Source organism: Nannospalax galili, unplaced genomic scaffold, assembly GCF_000622305.1.
Source record: "Nannospalax galili isolate Female #2095 unplaced genomic scaffold, S.galili_v1.0 scaffold1569, whole genome shotgun sequence".
Classification (NCBI taxonomy): Eukaryota; Metazoa; Chordata; class Mammalia; order Rodentia; family Spalacidae; genus Nannospalax; species Nannospalax galili.
The window spans coordinates 633,673-649,286 of NW_008360051.1; the positions used below are offsets into that span (position 1 = coordinate 633,673).

Genomic DNA, 15,614 nt, shown 5'->3' on the forward strand with positions numbered 1-15,614 from the left:
AAAAAAAAAAGGAGAAGAGGGGCTGGAGAGATGGCTCAGCGGTTAAGAGCACTGACTGCTCTTGCTGAGGACCTGGATTTGATTCCTAACACCCACATGGTGGCTACGAACCGTCCTTAACTCCAGTTCCAGGGGACTCCAGTGCCCTCTTCTGACCTCCATGGCATTACATGACACAGGTGTGCTCACATACATGCAGGCAATACACTCATACACATAAAATAAAAATAATAAATAAAAAAAGCAAACCTGATACACTATCTATTAGGACTTTATCTTATATAGTCCAAAAACTGTTGATTTTCTTCACAGGACTTATTTAAAAGCCAATTTTGCAGCGTAGTTCATAGTTCATAGTCGTTTTCTTACTTAATCAAAAACGTAGTCTTATTTTCTCTAGATAATCATACTATTTCATTCTAGGACCTTTGTCCTAATTTGCTTTCTGTTGCTGTGATAAAACACTGACCAAAACCCACTTGGGGAGGAAAGGGTGTATTTCACCTTCCCGATTATAGTACATCCATCATTGAGGGAAGTCAGGGCAAGAACCCTGGAGGAATGCTGCTGTCTTGCTCCTCCTGACTTGCTTAGCTGCCTTTCTGTACAGCCCTGGCTGTGCAGGAGTGGCACCACCCACAGTGGACTGAGCCATCTAACATCAACTACCAATTAAGAAAATGCCTCACAGACATGCTCACAGGCCAGTCTGACATGGGACCTTCTTTAGCTGAGGTTCTCTCTTCCAAGGTGACTCTAGTCTATGTCAAGCTGATAGAAACTAACCAGCATAGCCTTCAAAAACATGGAGGATTCATTAGTATGTGATAAAGCCATAGAACTTTTGAGGACCATGCAAATTACAAGATAATTATACTGTTGTGATATTACCAAACACTAACCATTGTGGCATCAGTTACTTTAGAAAGTCTTATAGAAAGGCAGAATTAAAGCAGAGATTTCTTTTTCAGTTCTTAGTCTTCTCTACGACGAATAATAACAATAGAGAATTGTTACCAAGGTTCTAAAGAAAACATTGACACAAGGTTGGGAATTCACAAGCTCTCATTTTCCATAGGCCTAAAGAACATAATGGCAGTTGATCTTACTCCATGGTGTGAAATTAATTAATGCACCTTCTTAAGAGATATGGAGTGACTTGGGCTTAAGGCAAGTTTGGATCAATATCTGTGGCACAGTAAAAGGTTATATGAATCACTGCTTATTAGAATGGTTGATATCATCCAAATTAATAGCTGAATACCCAGTGCCTTAATGATTCATCTTTCATGGTGTGACATGTTCAAGGCCTTGGAGAAAGAAAGGAAGGATCAGCTCCCTGACAAAAAAAAAATGTGTCCCTGGGCGATGGTATAAAAATAATAGTTTACATGGAATACTGATTGCAAGTTCTCAGGCTTGTAGAACATTTAGCTTATTGTGTCTAAATCATAGGTGATATATTATCTAACCAGCTAATTAGGTCTGACTCTGATCAGATTTGCCTGTCAAAGCTGTGTTTATTTAACATGCTTCAACACAGAATATGAGTCTTTGGCAATGCACAGAAAACGGTGCAGCCGCAGTGGTTAAGTGAGTCAGGTCCTGAGGGCCCTCCAGCAGTCCTTACAATTCCTTTGAAATGCATACTGCAGAAGAAAGGGTCTGACAGTGTGGAGGGTGGCTCTGTAGTCTTAGGAATCCACAGTGAATTAAAGTCTAGACTCACTCATTTGTCAGTGTAAGGGGAGGAGCGAGAGGGAGCAAATCAGATATGCCCAAAATGTTACAGAGGTACCAGTGAATCAAGGATGCTGGTGCCACTCCGTGCGTTGTGGGGAAGGCGATGATAATAGCCCAGCGGCAGCAGCAGGAGCAGCGTTGTTCTCAGAAACAGTCACATAAACAGCAGCCAGGGTAGGCCTCCTCCCTTCCAAAGAAGCATACTGCTGCTTGGTGAAATGCAAGACTGGAGTTTCAAAATCTCGAGTTGAGCATGGCTGCTTTACAAGTGTGGCTCAGAAACCCTGATGATTTGGACAGGCAGAACTCTGTGCTAGCAATACTAACTTGGGAAGAGAAATGCTACTTTTTGTAAATTTTTCCCAACAGTCAGGCCCTTGAAGAAGATCTCAAATTACCTGTTTAAAAAAAAAAAAAGAAAAAAAGAAAAGGCAGGCAGGAAGGAAGAAAGTTTTGGCAAGCCTGCAGGAATAATGATGTCTGTAGAAACTACCTAGAGCAGAAGCTCAGTATTGATTTGCTCATGACTCTTACCTGGGAGTGGAAGGTAGGAAGAAATGGACAGTGGCCGTGACAAGAAGACGAGGCGCGGTGCAGCCTGGTGAAGCCAAGCGCTGACTGCACTCTGCCCACTCTTCATGCAGTGCTGCGGGCTGGTACATCGCCGGCGAGTACGGGTGTCCTATGTAAGTTTCTATTGCTGTAGAGATCGTGACTAGGAGCTGAAAATACAATTTGTGTCTGTCCGGTGTATGTTACTTCTTTCAGATGTTTTAATCTCCGTGTTGAACCAAACAAAATCAATTACTTGCATCATGAGTTGTCAAGGCATCTGAGGTCTATGATATTCTGAGGTCTCTCCAGTGGTGTGTGTGTGTGTGTGTGTGTGTGTGTGTGTGTGTGTGTGTGTGTATTATGCCTATTCACGTGCATGAGGGATGAGGGTGCACATGCACATATGTACATATGAAGGCCAGAGGTTGATTGCAGGTGTCTTCAATTGCTCTCCACCTTATTTGCTGAGGCAGGGTCTCTTGCTGAACCCAGAGCTCACTGGTTCAGCTAGTCTAGCCAGCCATCTTGCTCTGAGGATCTCGTGTCCACCTCCAGAGTTCTGGGACTACAAGCAGGCAGCTATGCCTATCCAGCATTTACATAGATCTTCACACATGCACAACAAGCACTTGACTCACTGAGCCACCACTCCAGGCCTTTCTTTTTGTGACTTTCTTGTTGCAAAGAGGTCAAGACCATTCCTAAAACTAATATTTATTTCCATATAAGCAAGTTATGTTTTTTTTTTAACTTACAGGATTTTAGGTTTTTTTTCTTTTTTTACATTGGGAAAAAAAAAGAGTTACTTTAATAAGGTTGGAAATAACTTGCACAGGGATTGGTTTGGTGTGTGTATGGGGGGGAGTCTATTGTCTCAGGTATCTTTATCAGATCAAACCAGTTGATAGTCTCTTTTCTTTGGAGTAGTCCTGTTTTCCTATTTGAATCATGGCAGAGGAAAGAAAATTCTTCTCTAGAGACAAAATGCTGTGGAGTTTGTCAAATTACAGATAGCCTCAGAGGCAAATGTTAAATCCTATTTTGGACAGCTTCAGAAAAACAGTAGATGATAATCGCTTGATGGATGACACAGCTGTTGCAATAACGCCAGCCTTCCCAACAGCTTTATCGTCCCCTGTTTCACCGGAACAGCCCCTGTTCCGTGGACCTGCTGTGTTTTTGCAAAATGGCTGTCTGAGTATTAAATTGTAGAAGGCAAGCTCACACAGATATTGAAGTATCAGTGTCTGAGATGACTGGATGCTGATTGAAATACACGGCCCTGCTCCACCCGCGGACAGGCTCGGGGAAGCACTGCTTTATTTTCATCCTGCTTTCGCATGCTGTCACTTCATAGGGAGCGGTGTGTGAAAGGGAGATTTATGCAGGCTGGCCAGACTGCGGCACTGAGTGGCTTACCGCTGGCTTGACATTCCTGGATGCAAAACAAACAGAAAATTGATAATTAATGCTAATCAATTCTTAAGGGTGTCACATCAGGAAATCTGTGACCTTGGGAATCTGGCCAGCAGAGGAGATCCATGTGAGACCTCAGGACAAACAAGGTCAAAATCTGATATGATCTGAATCATAAAGTTGAAGATCAAGGGTGGGCGGGAGAGACCATTATATTCCTACCAGACTTGAAAGATTCTGTTGTATTAAATCATTAAGATGGAAACTTCTCTGAAAGGTTTGAAAAATTGTTACCGACTTGGTTCGACTGTGTTTTGAATGCAACAGCTGGCACGTCAGGAGTAAACGTAGTAGGGAGGTAGCTAGCCAAGATTTTTTTAAGACAACATCTGCAGAGGTAGATGGATTTTTTCCAATAAAAAATAAATTGATTTTTAATAAGATTTTGGAAATAAGCACTACAAACTTTTTCATGTAAAGCTATCCACATAATGAAAATCTTAAAATAATTTACAGTTAACAATCCATATTTTCATAGATTTCCTTAGAAGACTGAATTCTGCAGCTTTATGTGTTTCTGTTTATTTTTGTATTATAAACTAGAAGTCTATGGCTGTTTGCTGTTGTGGAGGGGATTTCTGAATCAGGATCTCAAAGCTTCCGTTTGTGCTTGGCTTTTGCACTTTTCCTATGTTGAACATGTTAAATACACAGGACGCTGTAATCTTTATTTTTGCTGTCATGACTAAAAAGTGTGCAGACCTGTTGCTTTGTAATTATCAAACTTTTTTAGTCTGTGTTTTGAGTACAGAGTCATAGAATATACAGCATAGGTGTGTTTTAAAGATATAAGAAAGAAGAACACACCGTGGTCACTGGTGTTTGAATTTCCAGTTAGTTTAGGATATTTTGACTTGGGAAATCTAACCTGTTACCCACCTGTGATTACTTTATCTTGTTAGGCCTCAAAGTTTAACCCATGGATTTCAGTTTTCTTTAGCGGTGGCCAACTGAAAGACATAATTAAGTGACTGAAATATATACTCTTTCCTTGAACCTACTATGTGTATATCCACAAATGAGTGAGACCTAATTTGCCTGCAAAGTTGATACAGATGGAGTTAATCATTGAATATTTGGGAGCACAGCTCAAACCCCAGTTTAGTACTAATGGTTGGCGTATCCTCCTAGATGAGGCATCCTACTGTCTTCTTTCAATCTATTTGCATTTTGGGGGGATTGCTTATCTCATACAAGTACTAAATTCCAATATTTGTGTACATATATATAGCAAATGGCTATATATGACATAAATTAAGTATATATATAAATCTGATGTTAAGTCCTCAGTTGCCCACTGCTTAACTGTAGTTCAGTAAAGAACGGATTGATTGCATGTACCACGGAAGTCTCATAAGATCATGGTTCCTAGTGATTTGCTTGTCTTCCTTTCTGTAAGTGCACCCCATGATGTTTGTACAACTACAGAATCATCTGGTGATGCATCCTCAGGCAGGATCCCCATTGCTAAGTGAAATATGACTTTTTATGTGTGTATTTCAGTCTTCAATCTTCCAAGAATTTTTCTGTTTTTCCTTTTTTCTAGGATGACAGCTTTAATAAGGATTCCTCCTACTCTAACATTGTCTTTCAGGAAGAATGTGAAACTATGTGGGCTGCAAAGAAAGTTACATACATGTGCCATCATCATTTTATTTCTAGGTTTTCACCTTTCATAGCTGTTGCTTTTATTTAGCTTCTTCCCTCTCCTGTTCAGCATTGCCTTAATGTCAAAAAATTGTCTGTGAACAGTGGGCTCCGCCTGGAGGCGGGAGCCACTGCACTGTCTTTCTTACTAAGACTCCGTGGTTAAGGCCTTTTTTCTGACATTATTATTTATTTTTGAGACCCAGTCTTCATTATTTTCTGTATACCTAAGAATCTTTTATTGGAGAACTTGGCTTCATAATTCCTCTGCTTACCTAAACTGCTTTGCTGTTTTATTGAATAAGAAAGCTTGTCAGCTGAATAAATATTCCCATTTTAAACATGGAGTGCTTTCTGTGCACTCTGAAAATATTGAGCTTTGCATCCTTTGGGGAGAAGGGATTGGTACCCACTTTGCTAAACTATTTGTTGAGATTCAGGTAGCCTTCTATGTCCAAGAGTTCCACACCTGTGAATTTAATCCACAGAGTTAAAAGTCTCTGAAAGAAACAAGTTGCATCTGTCCTGAACATGCTGACTTCTTTTCTAGTCATTCCTAAACCATGCAATGTAACAGCTGTTTACTAAGCATTTGTGTGTACTCAATTTTAAATCAAGTAGAGATAGTTCAAAGTATACAAGAGAATATGCATAGACTATGTACAAACCTCACCTTTTTATAAGGGACAAACCTGTGTTGATTTTGATACATCAGGGACTGCAGATACTGAGAGGGGCCTGTGCCAGTTGAGTGCCCCTTATCTGAAATGCTTAAGACCAGAAATGTTAGAGATTCTGGAGTTTTTCAGGTTTGGGAACAGTTTCATAGATTTTTCTTGATTGAGCCATCCATCCCTAGTCTGAGATGTTTCAAATCTAGACTCAAAAGACAGGAATGCTTAACCTGTAAAACAAATATGTGTGAAAGCAAGCATAGAAATTTTAAGTGCTGGGTTTGAGGGGTGTGACCATCTCTCACGTCAAGAAGCCATGTGTGGCAACACTGCTCTCCTCTCTTCTGCTCACCATGGCCTCCTTCCTGAGGGGACCCATTCTCTTGGCTTTAAGCATCCTGGGATCATTTTTCCTGTATCTAAACTTCATACAAATGAACTCATAGATTATTATCTCATTTTGTCTACCTTGTGTCACTCATCCTTAATTTATAAGACAGACCTTTGTGGTTATAGATACATTCTTTTCATTGTGAATATATAGTATTCACATGTTGACGAAACCATTCTTTAGCTAAACATTAGCATCTGGGTAGCTTCTATCTTGGAGATACTATAAATTGCTATAATCAGTTGTGATAAGTTAATGTTTGCACGTGTATTTCTGTGAAATTTAAATCTAAAAGTGAAATTGTCAAGTCAGAAGCTATAGCACACCGGTGTCCAATTTAAGCAGGTAAACAACTTTCAAAACGTGCAGCCGATTCATAACTTCTGCTAGTCAGCAGCACTTCATGACTTGCTTCCTTCTGCTCTGGAGCCAGCAGAAGTACCTCATGAAGGCTCTACTTTGAATTTCCTTAATGACTGATGAAGTCAAGCACAAGTTTGTGTGTTAGAATCTTGGAATGCTTTGACAAATGAGTGAGAGATTGGGGAACAAACTCGTTGTACATTCAGACTCTCTTAGAAGATGACACTCTCCTTATAATGTAATCACTTTTGAACTTTTAGAGCACTTAACTGATCACCAAATATGCTGTTTTTGTGTATTTACAATTTAATAATTACGTACTTCATTTCTGATTAATACAACAGCCTGAGGCACAGTCTTTCAGAGTTCACAGAACAATGTTTATCTGCTATTTCATTTGACTTTAAAGAATGAATAATGAAAATGTGTCAGGTACACATGTCAAATTTTACTCAGCCACAAAGAAAGTGAAATTATGAAATTTTCAGGAAATGAATGGATCTAGAAAATATTATACTAAGCAAAGTGACCCAGACAAAGGGCAAAACTTGCATGCTCTCTCTCATATGCAGAACCTGTTAATGTTTTTATGTATGTATTTAAGGTGGTAAGAGAATGAGGATAGACTATGAAACTAGGCAGGAGACCACAAGGGGAGAGCAGGAGGTGTTCAGTGGGTTGGAGCCTGTGACATGAAAGCAGAAACTGGGGTGGATGAAGGAAGATGGCAGGAAAGAAATGGTAAGACAAATTTTGTTTGGAAAATATCCCACAATGGAACCTAATTCTTTTTATGCTAATAAAAATAAGTTGTTTTTGTTGTTTTCAAAAAGCAACTTTGGGGCTGGAGAGATGGCTCAGCAGTTAAGAACACTGAATGTTCTTGTAGAAGACCCAGGTTCAAATCCCAGCACCCACATGGCAACTAACAACTGTCTGTAACTCCAGTTCCAGGGGATCTGATGCCTTCTTCTGACCTCTGCTGGCATTGCATGACACAGGTGCACCTACATACATGCAGGCAATACACTCATACACATAAAATAAAAAATAAAATATTTTTTTAGAAAAAGCAACTTCAAGGGTAGGCAAGGCAATTGATTGTATTACCATGTTACAGAAGAGAAACTGTCCATCAAGGAAACAAGCCATAGTGCTAAAGGCCTCAGGATCTGATGGTGGCCAAGCTGAGATTCAAACTGAAATTAATTCTTTCTCCGTATGTGGTGTTTTGTTCATCTTTCTTAAAATGCATTTCTATGTTTAAGTAATTGAATTATAATTAAATTAACATGAAAATTTTGTAATGCTTCTGAGTATAAAAATCAATTCTAATTGAATTTGAGAAGTGCTTTCGTGCCAGATGATAGACTTCTGGTTAGCAGAATTGGAGACCATATAATTGTCATTTTCACCTTATAATAATTCATACTTTTTTCTTAAATTATTAGAATTTCTCCAGATAAGTCATAATATGTTCTTAAGGGTGATAGTTGTCTTTTAAGACCTGTCTTTTAAAACTATGTTTAGGGCTAGGGAGATGCTCAATCAGTTAAAGACACACACCAGCAAACCAGATGATCTGAGTTCAATACCTGGACCCACATGATAGTCAGAGAGAACTGATTCTGTAAGTTGTCTCTGACCTCTATAAACCCACACATATCCACATACAAAATAAATAAATGTAACCAAAAGTCACCTTTAAATACAAGAGTTGGTGACCTTTCAAATTTGCTACATAACTTTTTAATAACTTTTAACTCTGTGCGTAGTAAAACCTTTCATTTGACCCTTCAGATTTTATTTTTCTAGATTGCATTTTTTATTTATTTGTGGGTAGGAGGGAGTTGTGCATCCCATAGTGCTCATATGGTGGTCAGAGGACAACTTTCAGGAGTTAGTTTCTTCTACCGTGTGAATCCTGAGAACCAAACTCCGGTCCTCAGTCAGGTTTGGCAGCAAGCACCTTTATTCCTTGAACTATCCAGCCCTACCCTTCAAATTTTAAAGGTAGCATTAAGGTTCTCTTTTTCTGTTTTCTAAGTCAGGTCCATCTCTCTAGGAAGTGAGGAAGTCTTCAGAAAGTATATGCCTACATCAATGCAGTGTGTCTCATTCTTAGAAATACCAAACCTGAGTGTTCAAATATAATATGATTCAAATGCTACTGAATGACTTAATTTTTTAAAGAGCTTTGAATTCTGCTTTAATTATTAGCTTGTATTGCTAGAGAATGAGATGGACGAACAGGTATGTAAACATTGAGGAGCACAGTGGAGGAAATGAAATTGTGTCAACAACTGGCCACATCTGAACAGGTGCAGAGGATGAGCTTGCAGGAAATTCTTCCAGGGTGTTGGACCTTCAGTTGCTTTAACTTCCCCTCAGCAAGTCCCAAGTCACCACCCATTGCTTCCCTTTCCCCTGATAGAGGCAGGTATATGTGACCGACACCAGACTCAGGAACAGGGACCTAGATCTTGCACACTAAAGAACTTTGGGCAAATTGTTCGGTCACTCTGTGATTCAAATTCCTTTTCTATGAAATGAAGATCATGGATAGAATCACACTCAGTAGTTTTCTGTGAATATTAGGTTCACTGTGCAGACAGCTGCACATGAGTACTCCAGGGTGAACTGCTTTCATTGCTGTTTCTTCCTGTCATCCCTGCATCTGAGCACCTTTGCTTTTACCTGTGCCCTAGGCAACTCTGAAACTAAGAAATACTGAGAGGAATTAGACCTCTGAGCTCTGTCCTCAGAAGAGCTTAGTCCAGTGGTGGAGGTATATGAGTTATAACAGTTGGAGAACAAAATCTTTGCCATTTATAGTGGGAAGCACCATGCTGGCACTAAAGAGCTTCCAAAAGCCAAATTGAACATGGTAAGAGTTCTGTGTACTGTGTGAGTCATATAAAAATTAAGCTCCAGAACAACATCTATGATACAATGTTTCCCCTAAATGCTTATATGTTTCTATTGGTGTCTGCAATGAGAAGAGCTCTGGAAGTCTCTGTGAGTGTGCAAACAGCTGACAGAAACAGGGCAAAAAAAGGGGCAGATGAGCTCTTACTTTTTATATCATTAGACATTTGATAAGCACATTTTATTTCGTGATAAATATTTAATATAATAAAAGCCTTAAATTTAATGTATCCCTCACCTTTCCAAGAAATGCTTATAAAATATAAATTTGTAGAACTGGAGATGTTGCTCAGTGGTAGAGCCTTTCCCTAGCATCCACAAGGCTCTGGGCTCCATCTCTAGCACCACACACAAATATAAAATTTTCCATTACATATATTTATTATATATTATATGGTTATTTTAGTATTTGTTTATAGACAAGCAAAAAATATATCCTAACACATGAGAAAACACAACTGAAAATTCACTGAGTGAGAATAACCCATCAACTGGGAGATTATTGCTTATTCTAAGTACTATGAAGTAAAGAAGATCACTGGCTGACTCTTAGGACTGGTCTTTAATGGGGTGTTCTGTGCAGGTGGTCCCTTATGGAGCACGTTCAGATCCTTTGCATGCTAAGAAGTTGTTCATGTAGTTTATCTGTACTCTAGCAGATCATGTTGTCTTAGTGTTCTCGTTGTTGTAACAAATACCAGTAAGAAACAGCTGAAAAGAGGGATGTATCTTGGCTCACAGTTTCAGAGGCTATAGGCTAGAATCCACTGCCTCTGTCATTCCTGGGTCTGTGCAGAGAGACAGAAAATCATAGTAGAAAGGTGTAGCGAAGCAAAGCTGCTCACTTCACTGCTGCCAGGAAGCAAACAGCAGGGAAGGGATGGGGGACAAGATACATCTTTTTCAAGTTACAACTCCAGTGAGTCCCAGCCTTCTTCCAAACAAGCTTCTACTTCCCAATAATGCCATGTTAGGAATGTATCCAGAGATCAATCCATTGATTAGGTCTGATCTCTCCAGATCCAATTCCTATTCAGCAATGTCACCATCTGTGGACAAAGCTGCCAACACATGAGCCCTTGGGGGGCCACGTCATATCCAAATCTCAGCATGTGACGTGGTTGTTAACACATTTCTTCAGTAATTAGAGACTAGGAGTTCAAATGATATAAGCAGATGGATGACATCATCTTAACTTGTTTTTACATTCTATATACATTTTGTGTGCCTGTGTATATATGAGGGGAGGGGTCCATGAACCACATGCATGACACATGGAGCTCAGAGAACAACTATTGGAAGTTGGTTCTCTCCTTCTACCATGTAGATTCTGGGGTTCGAATTCCGATTGTCAGGCTTGGAAACAGGTGCCTTAACCCACTGAGCCATCTCACAGCCCAGTTCTTAATTTTTGATGGCCCACTGAATCATTCCTTCTCTGAACAGATATTGCAGTCAAGGTGGCAGAGAGTCACATTTGTTGGCTGTGGCTCCACCCACCATCTTTTCTTCACTTTTCTTCATTTCTGTGACACCAGATTCTCTCGTTGCCACTATTTTCATAGTTCCTTCCTTATTCCTCTCTTCACATCTGTCTTTCCTTTTCCCTGACTGTTATGTTAGTATTTCTTGCGGTGGTATGAGTGTCTTCAACTCTAAAGTGTCTTTTGAAAACCAACATACCTTTGAGTGATGTCCAGCAGAAGGAAAACCTGGAACACAGAAGTAGGCTTAGAAACAACAGCAAGAGAGGAAGGACAACAGTTGTATATGTAAAGTATGGCTACTAGGCCTGCATGTCTAATCTGAACTTTCTTCCAAGTTTCAGAGACATGAAATTACCCAAGAGCTTCCGGCCTCTGGAGACTCCACATGCACAGCCCACAGAGCCTCTGGAAAGCTCAGTAAGGGCCTCTTGGTTTCCTCCCCCGACTCCATCTCTACCCCTTCTTCTATCCTCTCACCCGTGACCATGTCTACTTTCTCCATGTCAGGTTGGCTAAATGGCACCACTGAGCTCCTGTCTTTCTGATCTAGATAAACAGTTATCATCCCTTCCCCATTACCTGCAGATCCCTTCCAAGCAGAGCAAAGTCCTGGGACCTGTTCTCTCTCTCTCTCTCTCTCTCTCTCTCTCTCTCTCTCTCTCTCTCTCTCTCTCGGATGTGGCCCCAGATGTTACCATCCCAAAGGGTGACAGCCAGCTCCTGATTAGTCTCCCCATCTTCCTCTTTACTCTCACCAACTCCTTCCTCACATGGCAGTGGCTGCACCATGTCATTCCTTCATGTAAAACCCTCAGGTGAGTCATGAGTCATATTTTCTGAAAATTTGAGTGCAGTCTGACTAACATGCCTCCAAACCCTTTGTGATCAAGTCCCTCTGAGCTTCCTTGGCCTTAACTCTAAGCACTTTCACAACCTCAAGCCCCATGACATTGAATGCCATGCAGAGTCCCAGCACCTAGGGCTCTTCAACAGCATTTCTGTGCCAACATTATAATCACCTGAGAAAATGTAAGCCTGGCTCTTAAATTCTGTTTTTTAGAGTGGGTCCAAACTCAGAGGACTCTGGGTCCCACAGATATCTCCTGGAACTGTCTCTCTCCTGGAACTGTGCTTATGAAACTGACACTGGAACTCTGTTTCTGTAACTGAGTCAGGCTCACCCATAATTTTTCTTTTCAAGATGGTTTCTCCACCTTCAATTGGGGAAGTAGAAGTTTGGTTCCATTCTAACCTTGACAGACTGCTGGCCTTTTCATCCCTAGGTCTACAATATCTCATTCATCCAAGGTCTAGTTCTAGAAGATCTCATTCATCCAAGCTCGCATGTCGTTCCTAATCTTAATTGTGCAGTGGAGATGGGTGTGTCACCTTTTAGTGCTTTGATTTGTTCATTCTCAAGCATGCCCTCATTCATTCATTATCGTTTTGGGTGGAGTATCAGGCCACCGTTATCAAGGAAACCAGATCAGGTACTCGGGTCACAAGACATAAGAGCACATGGTTTTGCTGGGGTTAATTAACAGTCATTAGTCCAGATTATGTACTTTTATAAAAGTCATTCCCATATTCTTTTACCACTGGATCTCAAGAGAAGGTGTTGCCCACACTTGGTTAGGTGCCCTTGTTTCCTTTCCTGTAAAAACACTCTCTCTTTTGTCATGATGATTCCTCTATTTCTCTGTTCCTTTTTAAACACTTTCTTGGCTTCCTTCTCATTGCTGCAAAAAACTACCTGTGGCCCAAAAAACTACCAAGCCTCAGGAGCTGGAGAGATGGTTAAAAGCATTAGCTGTTCTTACAGAGGACCCAGATTCAGTTCTCAGCACCCAAATGGCAGCTAACAACTACCTGTAGCTCTGGTTCCAGGGGACCTGTCACCCGCTTTTGGCCTCCAAAGACATTACATGCACAGGTGTGCTTACATACATGCTGGCAAAACACTCATACACATAAGATAAAATAAATACCCCCCCAATGCAGCCTTGGACACAGTCTTGAGATGGACTTAATGAATGAATATAAAACCAATAGTGGTGACATCTTCTCAAGTTCTTATTTACCCACTGCCACGCCTTTCTTCCCACTTGTCATAATGATGTGAACAGTTAATTCAATACATGTGCAAAATTCATCTTGTTTGTATGTCTAACATTGTTTTGTGTATATAAACACACAGAGAGGAGAGAAAGAGAGAGAGAGAGAGAGAGGAGAGAGAGAGAGAGTAGTATCACGTTAGGCTCCATAGTCTTGGGAATATGCAAGAAGTAGAAGAAAAATTTTGCTGCTGAAGTTTGAAACTGTTTAATGAACGTATTCTCTTGCTTCCTTTTCACTATTTATAGTCCTTTTCTTTTAAAGGTTTAAGGAAAGAACCAGATTTTAGATGCGTGGTGGGGGTGGGGGTGGTAACAAGGAGCTCTTTCTGTAGAGAAGAGATCTTGATTCTGATTCCAATGATGAAAGTAGCTAAAAATCACAAACTCCTTAAAAATTAGTTAAAAGGTAGAAAAAATGTTTAAAGAAACAAAAACTCATCATAAACTATTATTAATCACAGCCATTTAAAAATAAAATCATCAAATCTGTGGAGATGGCTCAGTGGGTAAGAATACTTACCCGTAAGCATAAGGACCTGAGTTCAAATCCCCCAGTACCTACATAAATGTTAGCCTGTGCTTTGTAACCTCAGCATTGAGAAGGAGGGCAGAGACAGGTAGATGCCGGGAGCTTGCTGGTCAGCCCTCCCAGGCAAAACTGTGAACTTCCAGTTCAGTGACAGACTGTCTCAAGGCAGTAAGCGAGAAGTGACACAGGAAGATGACCAGTGTCCTGCTCTGCCCTCAGCATGTTCCTGCATGGGTGTGCACACTCGCACACGTATACAAGACTCGTTATACCCGCAACCACATGAACGAGTGAGTATGCCATCAGATTACTTATATGAAGCCTTTAAAAGCTACCATAGCACCCTTATCATGAATAAACTAGCAGCTCCGGTTTTAGGAGCTGGACGTTCATCACTAGCCCCCTCCCTTCCAAATCCAGCTCAGGCAGGTGGCTGCCTTTTGTGTGGGTGTGGAGCCTTCCATCGCAGGGTGACCTTTCACTGAATAGACCTGCTTCCCGTTGAGCTGGACTCCCGTTTGTTCTGTTTCTTGGTATTACACTGAGATAACAGCCAGCTCTCCTCTGTTTGAATCATCAGAAGCAGCTTCCTTCTTTGTTGACTGTCTTTTTTCTTCTTCCTTGCACTTTTGTGATGTGCATATGGCCCTTTTCTTCCCTGTGACCAAAGGAATAAATGATTGATGCAATCTCAGATTTCCAAACAGCAAGCCTGAACAAAGGGAAGGGTGAGGTAGCTCCAGCACAGAGCGCAAGGCACAGGCTTCTTGTGCCTTCCCGACCCGCCTTCATGCCTCCTTTCATTTTTTCCTTTCTTTTCTCTCTTTCTTCCTCCCTCCCCTTTTTTCCTCTTTCTTTCCTCTTCCCTTTTTTCCTCCCTCCCTCCCCCCTCCCTCCCTCTCTCCCTTCCCCTCCCCCCCTCCTTCCTTCTTTCCTTCCTTCTTTCCTCCCTCCTCCCTCCCTCTCCGTTTTTCTCCTGGTGATTGAGTCAGGGAGGCTGTGGGGGTCCCCCGCATGCCTTCTTGCCCCCTCTATGCTCCTTGGGTTTTTTTCTTTGGTGTAGAAAGACAGTGAGGCAAAGTGGTTGTTAATCAGAGAGGTGGATCTCAATTTTTCTCCTACCAAGATGGGTGAGGTACATCCCCATTAGGAACAGAGACTTTTAATTACTGTCAAGGTCCTAGCTAAAGAACACACAATAGAATGGTCAAAGAAGGGGAGTTAATGAGGAATCTTATGACCAGGTAAGGGTGAAATGCTTCTTAACCATGCACCAGGCCCTGGTCTGGGTCCAGTTCACAGCACTGCAAAAATCATCCCCCTCCTCCACCTCTACTCCTCCATCTCCTTCCCCCTCCTCCTCATTGCCATCCTCTGCTTGGCATCCTCTTTTGTCTTCTCCTACAAAGTATATATTTCTTGTTTTTTTAATTTTATGTGTGTGAATATATTGTTTGCATGTGTGTTAAGTGCATCTGTGTCATATACTGTCTGCAGGGGTCAGAAGAGGGCATCAGATCCCCTGGAACTGGAGTTACAGATGGTTGTTGGCCACCATGTGAGTGCTGGGAACTGAACCAGGGTCCTCTGTAAGAGCAGCAGTATAGATTTCTATTCTAATAACTGCTCTCTGGATCTCTACAGAGGATACATGTCATCAGGCTTCCTGGTGGAGAATGATAGAAACCACCTTTTTATTTATTT

At 41.0% G+C, this 15,614-nt stretch overlaps 1 protein-coding gene across 14 annotated transcripts in view; it reads left to right on the forward strand.

Annotated features, from left to right (window-relative positions):
• Positions 1–15,614, forward strand: part of Cacnb2 (calcium voltage-gated channel auxiliary subunit beta 2) — a 433,641-nt gene that overhangs the window by 153,632 nt on the left and 264,395 nt on the right. Inside the window, exon 1 of one of the 14 annotated variants that reach the window (XM_008824123.3) lies at positions 1,333–2,429. The exons of 10 other annotated variants lie outside the window; for them this stretch is intronic. In XM_008824123.3, the coding sequence (XP_008822345.1) occupies positions 2,382–2,429 (48 nt within the window). In that variant the 5' untranslated portion in view covers positions 1,333–2,381. Of the gene's footprint in view, positions 1–1,332; positions 2,430–15,614 lie in introns of those variants that run through there. 3 more of the 14 variants (XM_017795856.2, XM_008824120.3, XM_008824119.3) reach the window with 3 other exon arrangements.